General features: G+C 62.1%; 1 protein-coding gene across 16 annotated transcripts in view; it reads right to left on the reverse strand.

Annotated features, from left to right (window-relative positions):
• Positions 1–17,034, reverse strand: part of Ablim2 (actin binding LIM protein family member 2) — a 146,276-nt gene that overhangs the window by 53,329 nt on the left and 75,913 nt on the right. For 13 of the 16 annotated variants that reach the window (XR_009224830.1, XR_009224824.1, XR_009224821.1 and 10 more), the window contains exons 7-10: positions 11,746–11,833; positions 9,321–9,379; positions 4,496–4,552; positions 3,052–3,129 (exon numbers count right to left, since the gene is read on the reverse strand). Coding sequence is in view for 1 of the 16 variants with exons in the window: in XM_058572440.1 (XP_058428423.1) it covers positions 3,052–3,129; positions 9,321–9,379; positions 11,746–11,833 (225 nt within the window). In the remaining 15 variants the exon portion in view is untranslated. The remainder of the gene's footprint in view (positions 1–3,051; positions 3,130–4,495; positions 4,553–9,320; positions 9,380–11,745; positions 11,834–17,034) is intronic. The other 3 variants (XR_009224823.1, XR_009224834.1, XM_058572440.1) reach the window with 1 other exon arrangement.

Consider the following 17,034-nt stretch of genomic DNA (forward strand, 5'->3'; position numbering starts at 1 on the left):
CACAGGGCCTGGGTCTGGGAGGCACCTGGCCCCAGGCTAGTCCCCTCCATCCTCAGGCCTCCTGTCCCTGGCAGTGGGCCCAGGGCTGGCGGGCTGCTGGATGTGGATGGCCCAGTGGCCGCCCGTCCACAAACTCAGACAGCCGTGGGGTGGCCCTGTAGCCCCACGGCCTCCTGTGCCCAGGCTCCCAGGCTTGCTCCTCCCTGGGAAGGCCACTGGGCAGGTGGACAGTGCTTTTTCTCAGCTTTCTTCTCCCCTATACTCCATCTAGCCAAGAAGCCATGCTACGACCCTGTGTGATCCCACCGTCACCACGAGCTCCTGCCACCGCAGCACAGGCCACTTGGTGCCAGAAGAGGGCACACACTGCTCGTGTGACTCCAGTGTTGACAAATCACACCAGAGGGAAGAGGCCCTCGGGGAGCTGTGCACAGCCTCGCCCTGCGTTCCCGAGGGGCGGCCACGGCACGCACTCCCGCCTCGTGCTGACCCCAGACATGAGTGATGGGTAGATGTGCATTACTTGTGTAATAGAGGAGGCAGTGGACAGATCATTGTGAGAGTCCCCGTGCTGTGCGCAGGTCTGGTCCCCGATGTGAAGGTAAATGAGGCCCCACCTGCTGCCCCAAGTGCAGGTCTACAGGAGACGGCACAGCACCCCAGGAATTTTGCCACATGGATGTGATGGGGGACCATCTCCGCCTGCCTGGGGCGATCAGAGGAGACAGTGTTTGATGACCAGCATCCTGGCTGGCAGGAGCTGGCACTGGTGTCCTGTGCCAGCCTGAGTGGCCATGGAATGAGCTCACCCTCCTGGGGCCAGGCGTGTGTCCTGCACCCAGCCAGGGTGGGTACCCCAGCAGGGAAGGAAAGACAAGCCGGGCCCCACTCGGAGCCAAGAGGGCTTGTTCCAGCCTGCCATGTCCCAGGAAGGAGTTCGAGCACAGGGATTGCCCGCTGCCTGATTTGGGAGACAGACTAGGGCGTTCTGGCCTGTGGGCCTCCTGGGCTCTGGGAGCTCCTGGGCAGTGGTGTCCTTGCTCAGATGCTGTGTGAGAGGCCGGGCACCTGTGAGTCTGCAGCTCTCTGAGCCACCCCCGGGGTGCAGGCCAGGCGCCTGCCTAGTCAGTGGGCTCTGAGGCTGAAAGAAGGCTGCGGGGCAGGGCGTCCTGGGGCCTGGCTGCCCACTGTTCATGGCCAGTGCTTGCTCACGGTGTCAACCTAAGAACTGGTAGTTTAGATCTGGGTGCTGGATACCATCGCATCTGACACTGAAGCAGGCGCACCTATCTGTCCAGCAGGAGGCTCCACCGAGTTCAGACACAACGTGGACACTCTGGCCAGGGAGTCCTCACCCACCAGAGTCCTGCACCTTTCCTTGGCCCCCATCCCACCTGAAGCCAAGTACTCAGTGGACTGGAAGTCCGTGGAGGACACGGTCACAGCCTAGCCCCATCCCAGCTGGGTTCCCTGGGCCGTGGGGTCTTGGAGCTTGGCTGTGCTAGCGACTACCTGGTGAGAGAAGAAAGGACCGCGATGGTGGTTTCAGCACGGAGCAGCGGAGTCCCTGGAGACAGCCCAGACATCGGATCAGGGAGTCTGGGTCTGAAGCCCAGCTCTGTGTGGCCTTGAAAGCGGTGTTGGGACATTGGAGGCTACTGTCACCACTCTCTGCATGGTTATGTGGTCACTACATAACCTAAGCCCCTTGCAAGGGCCGTTATTTAAGCACACATTTAGTGAGCAGATACTACGCGCCAGGCCCTTTGTGCCATCTGGGGAGCACCTTCCAGGTGCCAGGCCCTGCAAGGCACTTTGCAAACATCGTCCAATGTACATCCTCAGTCCTGACGAGTAGCATTACTCATGACGATGATGGTGGCACTGAGGGCTGAATCCCTATGGTGCAGTCCCAGCTCCCAGGACTCTGAATGCCACTGTTTGGGAACAGGGCCTTACAGCGGTACTTAAGGTGGAGTGAGGTCTGTGCGGTGGCCCTAATCCAGTATGCCTGGTGTCCTTGTTAGCAGAGGCCATCAGGACACAGACAGGCACAGGGATGACCCCATGAGGGGGAAGAAGGCACTGTCCACCAGCCCAGGAAAAAGGCCTCGGGAGGAACGAGGCCTGCCCGCACTTTGGACTTCAGCCTCCAGAGCTGTGAGATATTCCGCCTCCTCGTCCAAACACTCAGCCCCATTTCCTTGTCATGGCAGCGGAGCAAGCTGGCGGAGACTCCTAACAACGCTGGCAGTGAGCACTTCCTACGTCCTCCTTCTGGGCCAGGATCTATGCCCAGAGCCTCCTGTGAGATACCTCAGTGAGCCCTGGACAGTGGGGGCAGAGTCTCCTCATCCTACAGATGACCGCCAGAGGCTCAGAGAGGAGACTGGTTCACTGAGGTCACACAGCAGGTTTGATGACCGCACACTAAGTCTCAGAGGAGATGTCCCCAAAGGACCATGGTGTCATCACCCTTCAGGCCAGTGACAGGCCATAGTCACCCAAGGAAAAGAGTGTTCATCATCATCACCCTTAAGAACCACAGCAGGAGAAAATCTGTGTCCCACCACTGCAGAGAGGAAGGGAGGGGAGAATGCAAAGAGCAAACCGGACCCTCCACGCTGCAGGACCGAGGTCCTGGCCTGGCCGGCAGGGGCACTGCAGAAGTGACTGGTCCCATGTCACCTGCCATCTGGGTAAGGGCAGCATAAGGGGCTGGACTCCTTCCCCTGATAAGCCATCCCCCGTGTGGCACCTTGGGGCTCTCTCAGGGACAAGTTTTGCTGCGTGACAACTGGAAGTCAACCTCTCGCTCACAGGTTTCACTTTTGCCCCTCCCCACATGCCGCCTGGCACACCCTGACGCCATCCATGGGGCTGGTTTACACCATCGTGGGTGACATCACTCTGCCTTCTGGTCACCAGAGAGCTGGGGTACGATCCGGGGGACTCGACCCCAGGAGATCTGCATGAGTGAGTGCCCAGGAGAGGAGCCGGAACACGGGCCTCCCCGCCACCCCGGGGCGACCGCACCCAGGCCCCACTTACGTAGATGACGCGGCTGGGAGACCCTGAGGTGCTGGAGGCGGGCACGGAGACGATGCTCTCCAAGGAAGTCCTGGTGTCCTGGGGAGAGAGCGGCGCAGGCTGAGCAGGGTCCCAGCTGCACTTGGGCGGCCACCGCTCTGCAGCAGCGCCGCCCACCAGGCTTCTAGTTTCTGCCTCCCCTGGCCGGAGGGTCCTCACCAGCACACAGGCTTGGACGAGCGACGGGAGGGCCACGGCCAGACAACACGGCAGGCCACACGGGGACAGGCAAAGCGGCCCACGGCCTGGTGGCTAGCAGCGCTCCAGGGCTGCCCCGCACAGAGCCTCCCCCGTGGAGAGGGCGAGCTGTGCCCTACCCTCTGCCCATGTCAGGGCGTCCTCTTTCACCCACTGTCCACTGTGCAGAGAGGTCGTCCTGCCTGGGCAGGGTCGGCGTGTGGCCTCTCAAGATGCCTCCTGATGTCCTGGCAGCCTCCATCATTGGCAGTGCTCTCTAGCTGACCCCGTACCCCTGGCCACCACCAGGGACAGCTGCTCCTAACCCTCAGTGTCTTGGGCTGGTCCTCCCCAAAGTGGGCCAAGCACCTTGCCACCAAGCCCTCGTGTCTGGGCTCCAACTGCTGGGTGCCTGAGACCTGCGCCGCCTCCCCTGGTGGCACCGGGCCCCTCCTCCCACCCGCTGCTGCCCAGGGCTGAAGTCTACTTCCTCCTGTGCCTCTCTGGCTGTAGCTGGCATCTGTCCCACCCCCGGGGCCACCTCCCGCCTGGCTTCCCCCGCCTCCTCCTCACCCCACCCGGCAGGAACTCATCTCCCTCCAGGGCTTCCCCCTCGGAGCCAGGAGCCTGGGCTCCCTCTCCCTGCAGCTGGGTCCTGCACTGAGGCTCCCAGGGGCCTGCTACTCTTCCTGCCTCCTGGTACTAACGGGTCTGTTCCTGACCCTCCCTGATGGTCTGTCCAGTCCTGTGCCCATCTGCCTGCAGTGCCCTGTGTTAGGGACTGAATTGGGTTCCCCCCCAAGTCTCCATGTTGTGGCTCTAGCCCTGACGGCCTCTGAGGGTGGCTATGTGGAGACACAGTCTTTCAGAGGGACTTCAGGTGAGGGTCACAGGGTGACCCTCATTCCAGTCTGCCTGGCGTCCTCAGGAGAAGAGATCACGACACAGATGCACACAGAGGAAGACATGTGAGGACACGGGGGTGCTGTCCACTGCCCAGGAGAGAGGAGCCCGCCCCGCCCCACCCTGACCTCAGATGCAGCCTCAGAGCTGCAGGACGGGGGCTCCCCGTGGTCCAGCGCCCAGCGCAGGGCCCTAATAGGGAGCCCTGGGAGTGCGCAGGGCGAACCCCAGACCCCGGCACAGCTCCTGCCCTCAGCACGACACCAGCAAGGACAGGTGGACACCAGGACCGGGCACAGCCACACACGGCAGCGCAGGCACAAACCTGCAGGGCACGGGGCGCGGTGCCCGGGCGGGCCTGGCTGCAGATAGGGCTCTGCATCTAGAGGGAGAGAGGAGGGCAGGCATGAGGCTCAGGCGCAGCGCCCACCGCGTCCCCTTGGCGTGCTCCTCAGCCACCTGTGAGGACCATGAGAGGCCCTCCTGGAGCTCTGCCCTCTCCTGCTGCACACCTGGGACTCAGGGCCTGCCTGAGCCTCAGACCACAGGCTTCTGGGTGGCAGCCGGGGGTCACCTCCCAGAGCTCAGGTGGCCCAAGACCTCGGCCACTCCAGCACCTCAAAAGACCCCTCTGCTGCTCGCCGGTAAGGCGGCCCCACTTCCAGACCATAACTCAGGCTGCTCTTCCCGCTGCCCCTGTGGTGGGGCTGGGTCCTGTACTGGCCCCAAATGTCTGCATCAATTTCTTGCTTTGGAAACACCTTCGAGTCAGCTTCTCTACAGAACGGAGAACCCCCAGCAGGGGGCTTCCCACCTCTGAGGCTTAGCTCCTGGGAGTCATGAGTTGAGGTGTAGCTGGACCTCACTGCTCCCTGCAGGCTGGGCTCAAGAGGAGGCCCCAACAGGAGCTCTTCCTTGACCACAGACTGGCACAAGGTAGGAGGCATCCCTGCCCCGCTCAGCAAGCCCTGCAGGACCAGGTGCAGACGTCACTCCAGCCTGAGCATGGGTTGCGGCCTGTGACCCCTCTCTGCACCCAGCTCCCTACTCTGCACAGTGGGCAGAGGGCAGCGGGCAGGTCCTGCTTCACGGTCAGCCAGGGCACTTAGGTGTGGAGTGAGGCTACTGTCCCCAGAGTGAGAAGGCAGAGCCATTCTGATTTCCCCTCCCCACTCCAATCTGCCCTGTGGAACTTCACAGTGAGATTCAGCATCGTGCATTCTCCAGGGCCAAGTGACAGCACCTCGTTCAGACCCAGAGAGGTGGACAGGCCTGGAGCTCGCCAGCTCCAAGACTTGGGGATGCAGCCGTCCCACGGCTGTGACTGGAGAGTCTCAGTAAGGACACGCAGGAATCTCGGGGCCGAGGCGCCGGGCGAGCTCACTGTGGAAAAGGCTGCGTCTCGGCACCCGGGCTTCCTCCACGGCTCTTGCTGACCTGCCTTCTGGGGGACCTTCTTGCTCAAGCCCGTCTGCCTTGCTCAGTGGCCCCCAGTCCCTGACCATCTCCCAGGCTTCCACCCACAGTGAGCAGTTCAGAGCCCACACCAGAGACACGGCTGGGGTTTCCGGAGGAGAAGAGGAGGTGCCACACGGTGGTCATGGCCGGTGGGGCCAGCCTGGCTGGCCAGGTCCTCCTCTGAAGTCACCAGCCCTGACCAGAGCTGGAGCTGTCTAGGCAGAGCCTCCCGGTGGCTCACACTGACGGGCCACTCAGCTCGAGCTTCTCCGTGAGCTCAGGGGCCCAGCCCTGCCATGGCCCCTCGCCTTCCTCGGTCCCTGCATGGCACCTGCTGCTCCGAATCAGGACCCAGAGCCCAGGACTGGCTGAGCATCGAGGCTCGGCCCCAGGAAGCCAGCTCTGTCTCCTGCCCAGCTGAGTTGGGCTCTTCTGAACCGCAGAGCAGCCGGTCTCACGTTGTCCCCACACTGGACATGGGGCCCCCAAGGACAGGGAGCCCAGGCGTCTTAGCATTCCTGGGCTCCAGGCAACCAAAACCCACGCAGAGGATACTTGGGGCTATGTGTTGATGATCACATGACCAAATGCCCAGGGAGACCCCGGGACAGGGTCATCAGGACCACACCTCCTGAAGTCTGCCGAGCACCCTGGGCAGAGCCCACACACATCTCCCCTCTTCTCCGGGGCCCCAGCCTCATGGTGGTGAGGGGCAGCCAGGCAGTCGGGTCCTTGAAGGGTCCAGGCTCGGGCCTATTTCCTGGACAGGGTGGAGCCAGCTCCTCTGGGGGTCCTGGGGCCGTCCAAGACTGGTGGCAGGGGCACTGTTACAGAGACAGCTAAGTCACTCACCCCCTGACAGGCGAGTACTCCTCATCTGGATTCCTGGTAACACGGGAGCCACTCCACCTCAGTAGCAGACGTCGGGGGCTCCTGATGCAGATGCCCTCCTCGGGCTGCGGCCCAGCCACCAGGGGAGGTGAGCGGCAGAGGACGGCAATCCCGCCCCAGGCCAGGCAGCCATTGTGCCCAGGAGAACTGGCCCGTAGGGGACCTGAGCTGTGCCTGGCCCTGGCACCACAGTAAGGGAAGCTCTGCTGGGTGCCCACTCGCCCCACAGCTGGCTGCAGGCAGCAGCCTCATCCACGAAACTGGCCAGAAGCTCTTCAGACAGGGCCAGGGAGCCGCCCCACCTGCACAGGCCGGGAGGACAAGGACCCCTTGGGCAGCATCCATCCCTTCAGGGGGCCTCCCCCTGACTGGTCGGAGCCCAGAGGTCAGCAGAGCTGCCCTTGATGCTGAGGCTGCTACTGCTGCCAGCCCCGCCCTGCAGCCCGGGCCACTCTGCAGCTGCACAGGACACTCCACCCTGTCCTTGGGGGCTGGCCGTGGTTGGGGGACCTCCCTTTCTAGCTGGGGTCATTCGTAGGAGACAGGATATCCCCCCACCCACATGTAGGAGCATGGCTGGGGCCTCCACCAGGTCCCTTCAGCTGGCCCTGGCAGGGGTCCCACACACAAGTGGTCAGCACCCTGTGGCCAGGTCAGGGATGCCCAGGAAGGCACAGGTGATTACTGATGAACGAGCCACTGAGAGGACGACGGGGTCTCCGTGGGGAGTGCCCACTGCCTCCAGGCTACGGAGGCCCAATGGGCTCGGACACCACCCCAGGAGGCCGAGGATGGGGACCCATCCGCAGAGCTCCTCCAGAGGACAGCTACTGAGGAGGGACCCGGACCCCAGGGAGCTGCCCCACTGCGCCTCCTCCCGAGACCTGTGCCCACCCATCCAACCTGATTCCTCACGGCCACTGCTACTCTGGCTCTTGGTGGCCCACTGGACATCCCATAGGCTTCTCTCTGAGAGGCCTGGTCTGGACCCCGTCCCTGGTCCATGGGGTGCCCTGAACACCAGCTTCCTGCCCACAGGGGTGGTTGCTAGTTCCTGTGTCCCAACCATGTGCTGCGGTGGGTCACAATGGCTCTGCCCCCTCAAGGTTCCCCTGCAAAAGGGCTCAGGAGTGATGGGTGGTGAACTGGACAAGGCCTCGGGACAGCCCTGACGGGCAGAAGCGGGGACCCAGGGAGGCTGTGCTCCTGAGGCTGCACCAACACGTGGCCTGAGCTGTGGGCCACACGCCACTGGCCAGACAGGCTGGGCCCTTGGGGCCCTGGCTGGCCCTCCTCCCTGCCTCCGGGGGCCTTTGCCCACTCTCTGGTTCCGTGCTTAGTCAGCAGGTCCTCACTGGGGCTTGGCCACATCCAGGACAGGGAAAGGGCCTACTCTGGGCCCTGGGGAATGGAGCGGGCAGAGCCCACATGTTTGTGGAGTGGGGGCTGGTGACAAGGACGTGGGGTCAGCAAAGTCTTTGGTGAGTGACTCCCAAGTTGGCCTTTCAAGCCCAAAGTAGGAGTTGGCTGGGCTGAAAGGGGCGGAGAGGACGCTCCGTCAGGGGAAAGCATCTGCAAAGGTGCAGAGGCGGAAAGGGCAGGGTGCAGGAAGGGCCGCGGCGCAGCAGCCTGGTTGGGGCGTGCGGAGCTCCTCCTCCTCTAGGCACCACCAGCCTCTGGGCAGTGCCTTGAACTGCCTGGCCCAGGCCTGCCTCGGTCTTAACTGCTGGCCCCACCGGCCCTCCTCGGGCCCAGGGGCTCCTGTTCCAGTGCTCAGCCTGAGCCGTTTGGTCTGGAGGCCTCCCGGGCAGCTGTCTAGAGGGCTCCCCTGTGGTCCTTGCTTGCGACCTCCGTGGTTTCCCCAGTGCTGGGCCACAGCAGCCCTTGTCTGTCCTCTGCAGGCTGCCCATCCTGCCCTCCCAGCTAGGTCAGCTCCAGCAGGGCGAGGTCCCACTCGCTCCGAGCTACACCCCGTGCCTGGCGCCCAGTAGGCACTGTACAGGTAAGAATCTGGCCCTGCCCACAGAGACCCTTAGCCTGCGCCCTTGGTTTCTGAAGGTCATCTTTGCCCTACCTGATAGGAGCACATTTGTTCATGGAGAGACTGACCGTGCCTGACTGGCTTGGGGCGGGGTGGGAGAAAGACCAACCACGTGACTGGGGTGTGGTGGGAGCCAGGGTCCCGTGACATCAGCTGACCTGGCACATGGGCCATGAATCAACCCATCACACCTGTGTCACAGCCCCAGGAAAGTCTTGGGGGGCCCAGCATGGTGCGGGGGGTGGGGGGGAGGCGTCCTGGCTTGGTGGGGAGAGGGCCAGTGGGGGCTCTGTGCCAGGAGCCCCCTGGACTCTGCTGGTGCGTCTCCCTCTTTGGCTGGTGTCACTCCTCTCCTTCCCTGTGCTGGGTGGTGACCAGGAGCAGCCCAGCTCCTCGTGAGGGCTGGGAGCCCTTCCACTAAACCATCAGACTTGGGGGCAGCCCTACGTTGGCAGTCGGTGTCAGGGTTCAGGGTGGCCTTGGGGACCCCCACTGTGCAGTCATCCCCAGACTTTCATGGATGAGTGAGGAGGTCAGCAGGGCCAGGGCAAAGACCCCTCGAGGCCCTTGCCGGACCTGCATGAGGGCTCTCCCGGGGCACCTGCTCACCCCTCCCGCCCTTGGCCCCTCTTAGGCCTGGCTGCCCACCCTGAGGCCTGGGGCGCTGGCCAATGAGTCGGCAGGAACTGGCCAGCGCCCTCCCGACTGCACGGAGACCGTGCCCTGATGGGGGTGGCATCAGAGACGGGGACCCACCAACCTTGCTCTTGTCTTCAGTTCTGGCTGCCTGCCGACACGCCGGGTGCCAGATGGAGGAACCTGCCGGCAAATTCCCAGGAGCAAGCGGTTAGAGGGGGGCCGCCTCCCGCAGGGATGTCTGCTCGCCAGCCCCAAGTGGCCACCCTCTGCCCTGGTTGGTGCCGGGCCTCTGCCCCTGGAGGCTCAGAGCCCAGTTTGGGTGGAGGCAGAAACAAGGAGCAGAGGTGCCACTGTGCACGGAGCGCCCCCACGGGAGGCACCAGCGGACGCGGGCCTTTGGCATGGCCTCGGGCTCAGAAGCAGGACCCCAGAAGGGCACGCGGGTGCTCCTCAGCTGACCCAGTGGGCAGACCCTCGGGGGCACCAGGTCTGCTCCACAGGCTCCAGCCCCGCCCTCCCCCATTCAGGCTTCGGGGCTCGCTGTGCCCTGGGTTCCTCACGGTGGCTCTGCCGGCACCACACCAGCAGCCACGCCATCCCCACCACAGGGTGGCCCAGTGCCCCACGTCCTGGCCCTCTGCTCTTGTCCAGGGCAACCCGACCTCCCCAAAACCAAGGCTGCGAGGACGTGCTGCTGCCACCTGGCAGCTCTCTGGGTGGACTCAGTACTGGGCAGAGGTGACAGTGAGCGGGGCCTAGAGGACTACATACGCGAGGTCAGCCAGGCCCACAGGGTGGGACTGGACGTAGCGGGCCCTCCTTCTAGATCTGGACACTGGGTTCTCTCTGGGCTCCTGGAGCCTCGGCCCAATCCCTGCTCCCCCGCCCCTCCCAAGCGCCCTCCGCTGGCTGCTGTGGTCCCGCCTGTCACCCACTGTCCCTGCAGCAGTGGCCATGTGCCCACCAAGCAGACCAAGCAGGCCACAAGGGCCTGGCCCAGAGGAGGGGCTTACAGAGCAGTGTGGGACGAGGGGACTCCATCCATCTCCTGCTACAGAGCTCCCCAGGGTGCGTGGAGGAGCCCAGGGAGTGGGTGTGCCTCCTGGGTGCCCTCAGCCTCCCTGGGGAGCTCTAAAGGGAGGTGGGTTGCGGGCACACGGTGCGCATGTCTCCCGACCGTTTTTACACTTACAGAAGTCCTCGATGCTCCTTACCAAAATTATTAGAAACTGAAAATGTCTGAGTGCTGGCCAGCTTCCAGGACACGGGCCTGCGGCGGCCCAGGGCTCAAAGCACGTGCAGTCTCCCAGGGATGGACCCAGGCAGGGCCTGTGCGTGCAGGCAAGCTCTGACCCACGCTGTGCCCAGCACATCCCGCGGCTCCCGCCTAACCGTGGCCTGAACATGCCCCCGTGAGGAAACGTCACCAGAGGTGCCATGGAGATTGGTGACAGTCTGCAGTAAGGGCAGGTGGCATTCTTCACACATTCTCCCCGGGGCTGCCTGGCTCGACCATGGTGTGGGGCTTGGGGCCCTGCTCCCGAGTCAGCTTGTGGAGCCCTGGTCCCAGGTGAGGACACGCTGGGGGCTCGTGAGATCTGGGGGCAACTTTCCACTTTCCACCCCACAGGGGTGAAGGGGTGGCCGTCCTGAGGTCTCGCCAACATGGTGGGAGAGGTGGTATCTAGGTCAGGTTTCAGCCCAGGCTCCTTGGTCACCAGCGAGTGCCAACCCCCTGACCCTCTGTTTACTGGGAGAGAGCTATTGAGGTGGCCTGGAGACCCTGGGGACAGCAGACCCACACGCCAGGGCTCCGATGACAGCATGATTCTCTGTCAAACTGAACCTTGATCTGACATGCAGGGAGGCCAAACAGGACCACCAGGCACAGGGCCACCGGGCACAGGGCCACCGGGCTTCTGCTGCAGGGTCCCATGGTCAGAGAGCAGAGCTCCAAAGCCACCAACCGGATCCAGGCTCCACTGTGCAGTGTGGGAGACCCAGGGTGCCAGAGAGCCGACAGGCTCAGCCTCCCTGCAGGTCCCTCTGTGGAGGTCCCGTGCCAGCCAAGACCAGAGTCATGACAGCGTCCTTGTTCCCCAGAACTGGGTGGCTCTTGATGCAAGCTCATGCCCCTGAGCTGCTGCCCAGCCCTGCGGTGTTGGCACCAGTCCAGCCCCGTTGTCTGAGAGCAGCATTGACTGTGGGGGCCTCCTGCAGAGGAGCCCGGGCTCTCCGGGGGGAGCACAGGACCCCTTTCAGGGCCCTGGGGCACAGACACAGGGAACAATAGGCAGTGCCGGGGACGAGGCTGTCCTGTGTGACATCACCCCATGGTCGCCTCAGAAAGGGAGGTCTGTCTGACACACAGCCTCCACAGGCACGCTTCAGTGGCTGAACGCTGGAGAGCAGCTACCGCCAGCTCCGCCTCCAGCCCTTGCCTGGGCCCTCCACCCATGGCCAGCCCAGCTGGCGTCCAGCCCGTGGCATGGACCCCACCAAGGGTAGCCTCTGACCCTGGGGCCCGAACTGCATGTCTGAGTTACCTTGAAGATACATCTCCTCGCCTTCCGCAAACATCTGGCCGCACCTGACGCAGAGTGCACACGAGGGGTGGTAGTGCTTCTGCCCGGCCTGCAGGAGAGCACACACAGGTTTCTGCTGCAGGACCCCTGCTGGGCCACGGCACTGGGTGGGGGAACCGCCCGCCCTGCTGAGGTCCTCAGGGATCCTGGACAAGCACCATAACCAGACCCCCCCCCCCCCCCCCCCCCCCCCGCACAGCCTCATCCAGCAGCTCCCCAGGCCACCGGGTCCTGTGTGGAGGCAGGGCACCCCTGGGCTGGGCTGTGGAGGGGTCGGGCTCAAGGGAGGCTGGGCCGCTGATCCTCTGCCTCTCAGGACACTGAGGGGCACAGGAGGGGCACAGGAGGGATACGGGAGGTGGGTGAAGGAGGAGGGCAGGAGCGAGCAGGCAGCGCGCCCCCGGGGGAGGGCGGGGTGAGAGATGATGAGCGGTGATGTTCTTCTGGAGGCTCTGGTTCCTCAACTTACTCAATTAGCAATTTCTATTTTTATAATTCCTAAAATCCATTAAACCCGATTATAAATGTCAATACTGAAACAACCTGAACAGATCACACGAGCGTAATGAGATCTGGCTTACTTCTGCATGAATCACACCAAAATATTATGTTCACTGTTATTCGTGGTGACCATGTGCTGGCCTCAGGTGAGGCGGGAAAGCCGGTTACTGAAGGTGGAGGGACGTCCCCAAGCTCCATTCTTACCTGAAATGGGAAGCAGCTGGTGCCCACCACCCAAATGTGAACCTATGATGTCTCTGTCCTGCGAGAGCGACTGAGGAGGGCACTTCCAGCCTCTCCCCTCCCTCCCTGACCCCTCCCTGAACCCAGGTCATCCCCCTGCGTGGGCCCAGTGTGGCCAACCAGCGAGGCCCACTCAGGGCTTTGGGCAAAGGACCCTTTCCGGGCACCATGAGGGCCCCACCCTCGTCCTGCCGGCCGTCCATCCCCAGGCCTCTGCTCACGCTGTCCTTCTTGCTCCCCCAGCTGCTGCCCGGAACGTTCTCTCCTCGTTCCCATGCCTCTTCCTCGAAAGCCCTCCCTGAAGGTGTCCCTGACTTGGTCCCTCCCACCCGGTTCATGCTGGAAGCCATCAACCTACAGTGAGCCTCTGACAGGGCACCTGGGCCTCTGGGATCACCAGTGGCCTGCTCTTCTGGTCAGAAGGCTGCACCACAGAGCCTGGCCAGAGGGTGATCAGGAGGTCTCAGTGGCTCACACAGCTAGTGGTCAGAGATGCCCACTCCCCAGGCATGAATGTGAGAGGGAAACCGCTCTGCATTTCAGAAGCAGAAGTCACTGCTGACGACTGGTGTCACCACTGATGTCACGGAGCTCAGATGGAAAGCCCCTCCTCCCTGCACAGTCTGTGACCTCTGGCCTTCCTTGCACCCACCCCATCCAGGGGCCCCCATGGCTTTTGTCACAGAACTTCTGGGACAGCTGGACGAGGGGGGGTGCATCCTCCAGGGCAGAGGCCTGCATGGCTGGACGCTTCTCAGCAGCAGAGGCCATGTCGCGACAGCCGGCGAGGCCTGTGGAAGCAGGTCATGTTCTGGATTGTTCTAACCCTGCTGTGCCCACGAGGTGCCTCATCAGCCCCTTTCCACAGGAGACACTGCGCACTGGAGGGGCTCAAGCAAGGTCACGGACGGGCAGGCGGGAGGTGGGATCAGAGCCACCGCCCCTGAGCGCACACACGCAGGCCGTGCCCACGGGCCCTCGGTCCCCAGACTGGAGGCCCTCAACCCCGGGGGGCAGGTCCGGCCTCAGAGCCACGCCGCCTCTCGCCTGGGCAGACATCGTGGAGACACACATGGAAGACGGCACAGACGAGGACAGACCCTGTTCTGCCACAGCCAAAGCGAGGCCGAAACTGGTCCACATTGTCAGAGTCGGATGGGACTGCTTTGGGGGAAGGGACCGGACAGGGGCCCATGGACATCTAGGGCTTGTCATGTTCTCTGTCTGGGTCTGGCTCCTGGTGACATGGGTGTCTCCAGTTTTCAAACATTTATCAAGCTGCACGCTTCCCATTTGAGCGGGTTCTCCTCCGTGTGCAAGTCACACGCCGTGTGCGTCACCACAGTGGCTCAAAGAGCTCACAGAAGAGCTCACGGGCCAAACCATTGGGCAAGCACAGGCAAGGCCACGGGAGCCCCGTCTGGCAATGGGTTCCCAGGCTAGACACCAGAAGCATGAGCAAAAAGGAAACCAAATGAATTGGAATCCAACGAGATCCAAAACTCTTGTTCTTTGGAGGACATTAACAGAACAGTGAAAAGACAAATTTTGGGATAAAATATTTGCAAATCATAACCTGATAAGGGCACAGTGTCCAGGATACCGAGTCACCGCCACTCAACAAGAAGACAACCCAACTGAGGGAGGCACGTCCCCAAACAGAGACTGAGATATCAACAGGCGCCTTGCCGGGTGCCCGGCATCACTGCCATTAGGAATGCAGGTCCAACACCGGGAGGCCGCAGGAGTGACCGCAGGCAGGGACAGCTCGAGGGCAGCAAGGTGTGGGGAAAGCGCGCCGCGGCAGGGTGAGGTGGTACAGCTAGTGTGGCCGGCCGGCGGCCACCACACGGCCACCCGCAGCTTCATCACAGGGACCAGAAATCTACCCCCTGGCCCTGAGGGAAAGTGAAGAGGAGGGAGACAGGAAGATGTGACAGATGTCCACTGCAGCGTGACTCAGGTAGCGGAAGGGTCCAGCCATGGAATACCCGTGGGGGGGACTCGAGGTGTGCCCACCCGTGGGAGATGGCGCAGCGGCAGGAGGGACTCAGCACTGACCCGTGCTGCAGACGGATGGGCCGTGGGACCCCCGAGGGGGAGAAGCCTGCCACAGATGGCCACGTGCATGTGGTTCTGTCCCCGGGGGCAGAAAGCCGCCGTTCCCACAGTGTAGGTCAAGGTGAGGGCTGTCAGGTGTCCATGTCACACAGAGCAGCCAGCAGCAGAGGACCAGGCCGCCAGCGTGCAGACCCCGTCTCCCCTCCTCTGCAGGAGGAGCCAGGGACTCCCTCCTCCTGGCCACCGGGAGGACAGGCCAGCCGTGAGCCTGGCTCCCCGAGGCAGCCCCTCCTCCCTGCTCAGCCAAACACAGAACCTGACAAAGGCCCTTCCATGCCTTGCCCACCATGCCTGCTGCTACCCCTGCGTCCCCACCATGCGCGGGCCCCAGGTTCAAGGCTTCAGATTCCTTTTTGAATATCCAGAACTGAATTCAGACCTCGAAAGAGCCCATCGCCATGGCGCAGAGGGAGGGTGACACTCGCAGAGAAGAAAACCAAGATTCGCACACAGGCCACTCCACCTAAGAGCATTTGGGCAGGTGGCTCAAAACCCCCAAGGGCTCTTTTGGTTGGTGCTGGGAGTTGAGCCCAGGGCTGCGTTACCCCGGCGACATCTCTCAGAGACAAGGTCTCACTACGTTGCTTAGCTGCCAAGTTGCTGAGGATGGCCTTGAACTTCCATCTCCCTGCCTCGGCCTCCCAAGTCACAGGGACTACAGGCGAGTGCCACCGACCCAGCCCCACAGGGCTCTTCACCCTGAGACCCGGTGGGAGCAACTTTCCCAAAGAAGAGCCTGACTCCTGCTGTGTCCCGCGAGCCCTGGGAGGGGCTGCACCCCTCCGGGAGCCTCCGTCACCCTGTGAGCTTCCCCTTGCAGCCCCACCCCTGTGGCTCGGCTCGCCAGAGCATCGCCAGGACCATGCCTGGCCATTGGCTGGACCCCTCCTCCGCCTTTCTCCCTGCCTCACTCCATCCAGGACAGAGGCTCTGGGAAGCTGGCCATGTCCACTCATCGTCTACTGAGCCACAGGCCAGGGCCATGCCCAGGAGAGATGTCCACTGAAGGTGCTTGGAACAGAGGATGCAGGGCCACCGGTCACTCGTACAGAGTCCCTAAGGACAAAGGGTGCTAATGGAGTGCCTTGGGAAGAGCTGAAAAACCCAGGCCACGGGCAGTGTCCACACGTGCCACCCCAAGGACTGCAGCCCGTGCCCCGACATCCCTCAAACACAGGGCCAGGGACACAGATGTGAACCGTGTGTCAGGGGCCTGGGGCCTCGCTGCACCACGGGTCAGGCATGAAGTGGCACCAGGAGGAAGGCCAGGAGGAGTGCTCGTGTGGGCTGTGTCCACTGCATGTGCTGTGTGCCTGCACGTGCCCATCTGTGCCTGCTGTGCACCTGTGTCTGTGTGTCTGTGTGTCTCTGTGTGCGTCCAGGTCTGCTGTCTGTGTGTCTGTATTATGTCTGTGTGTCTGTCTGTCTGTGTCTGTGTGTCTCCGTGTTGTGTCTGTGTGTCTCCATGTCTGTTGTGTCTGTGTGTCTGTGTTGTGTCTGTGTGTCTGTGTGTTATGTCTGTGTGTCTCAGTGTTGTGTCTGTGTGTCTGTGTGTCTCCGTGTCTGTGTATTGTGTCCATGTGTCTGTGTGTTGTGTCTGTGTGTCCATGTCTCTGTGTGTGTGTGTCTAGGTCTGCTGTCTGTGTGCCTGTGTGTTGTGTCTGTGTGCCTGTGTCTGTGTGTCTCAGTGTTGTGTCTGTGTGTCTGTGTGTGTGTGTCTGTGTGTCTCAGTGTTGTGTCTGTGTGTCTGTGTGTCTCTGTGTCTGTGTGTTTGTGTGTTGTGTCTGTGTGTCTGTGTGTTGTGTCTGTGTGTCTGTGTGTCTCTGTGTCTGTGTGTCTCAGTGTTGTGTCTGTGTGTCTCCATGTTTGTGTTGTGTCTGTGTGTCTGTGTGTTGTGTTTGTTGTCTGTGTGACTGTGTGTTGTGTCTGTGTGTCTGTGTGTTGTGTTTGTTGTCTGTGTGACTGTGTGTTGTGTCTGTGTGTCTGTGTCTCAGTGTTGTGTTTGTGTGTCTCCGTGTCTGTGTGTTGTGTTTGTTGTCTGTGTGACTGTGTGTTGTGTCTGTGTGTCTGTGTGTCCCTGTGTCTCTGTGTGTGTCCAGGTCTGCTGTCTGTGTGCCTACGTATGTGTCTGTGTGTCTCTGTGTCTGTCTTTGTGTTGTGTCTGTGTGTCTGTGTATCTCCATGTCTGTGTTGTGTCTGTGTGTCTCCATGTCTGTGTTGTGTCTGTGTGTCTGTGTGTTGTGTCTGTGTGTTGTGTCTGTGTGTCTGTGTTTCTATGTGTCTGTGTGTCTCTGTGTCTATGTGTCTTTGTGTCTGTGTGTCTCAGTGTTGTGTCTGTGTGTTTGTGTGTCTCCATGTCTGTGTTGTGTCTGTGTGTCTGTGTGT

This window comes from Marmota monax, unplaced genomic scaffold (genome assembly GCF_021218885.2).
Source record: "Marmota monax isolate L192 unplaced genomic scaffold, Marmota_monax_Labrador192_F-V1.1 WCK01_AAM20220418_F8-fsc00009, whole genome shotgun sequence".
Lineage (NCBI taxonomy): Eukaryota > Metazoa > Chordata > Mammalia > Rodentia > Sciuridae > Marmota > Marmota monax.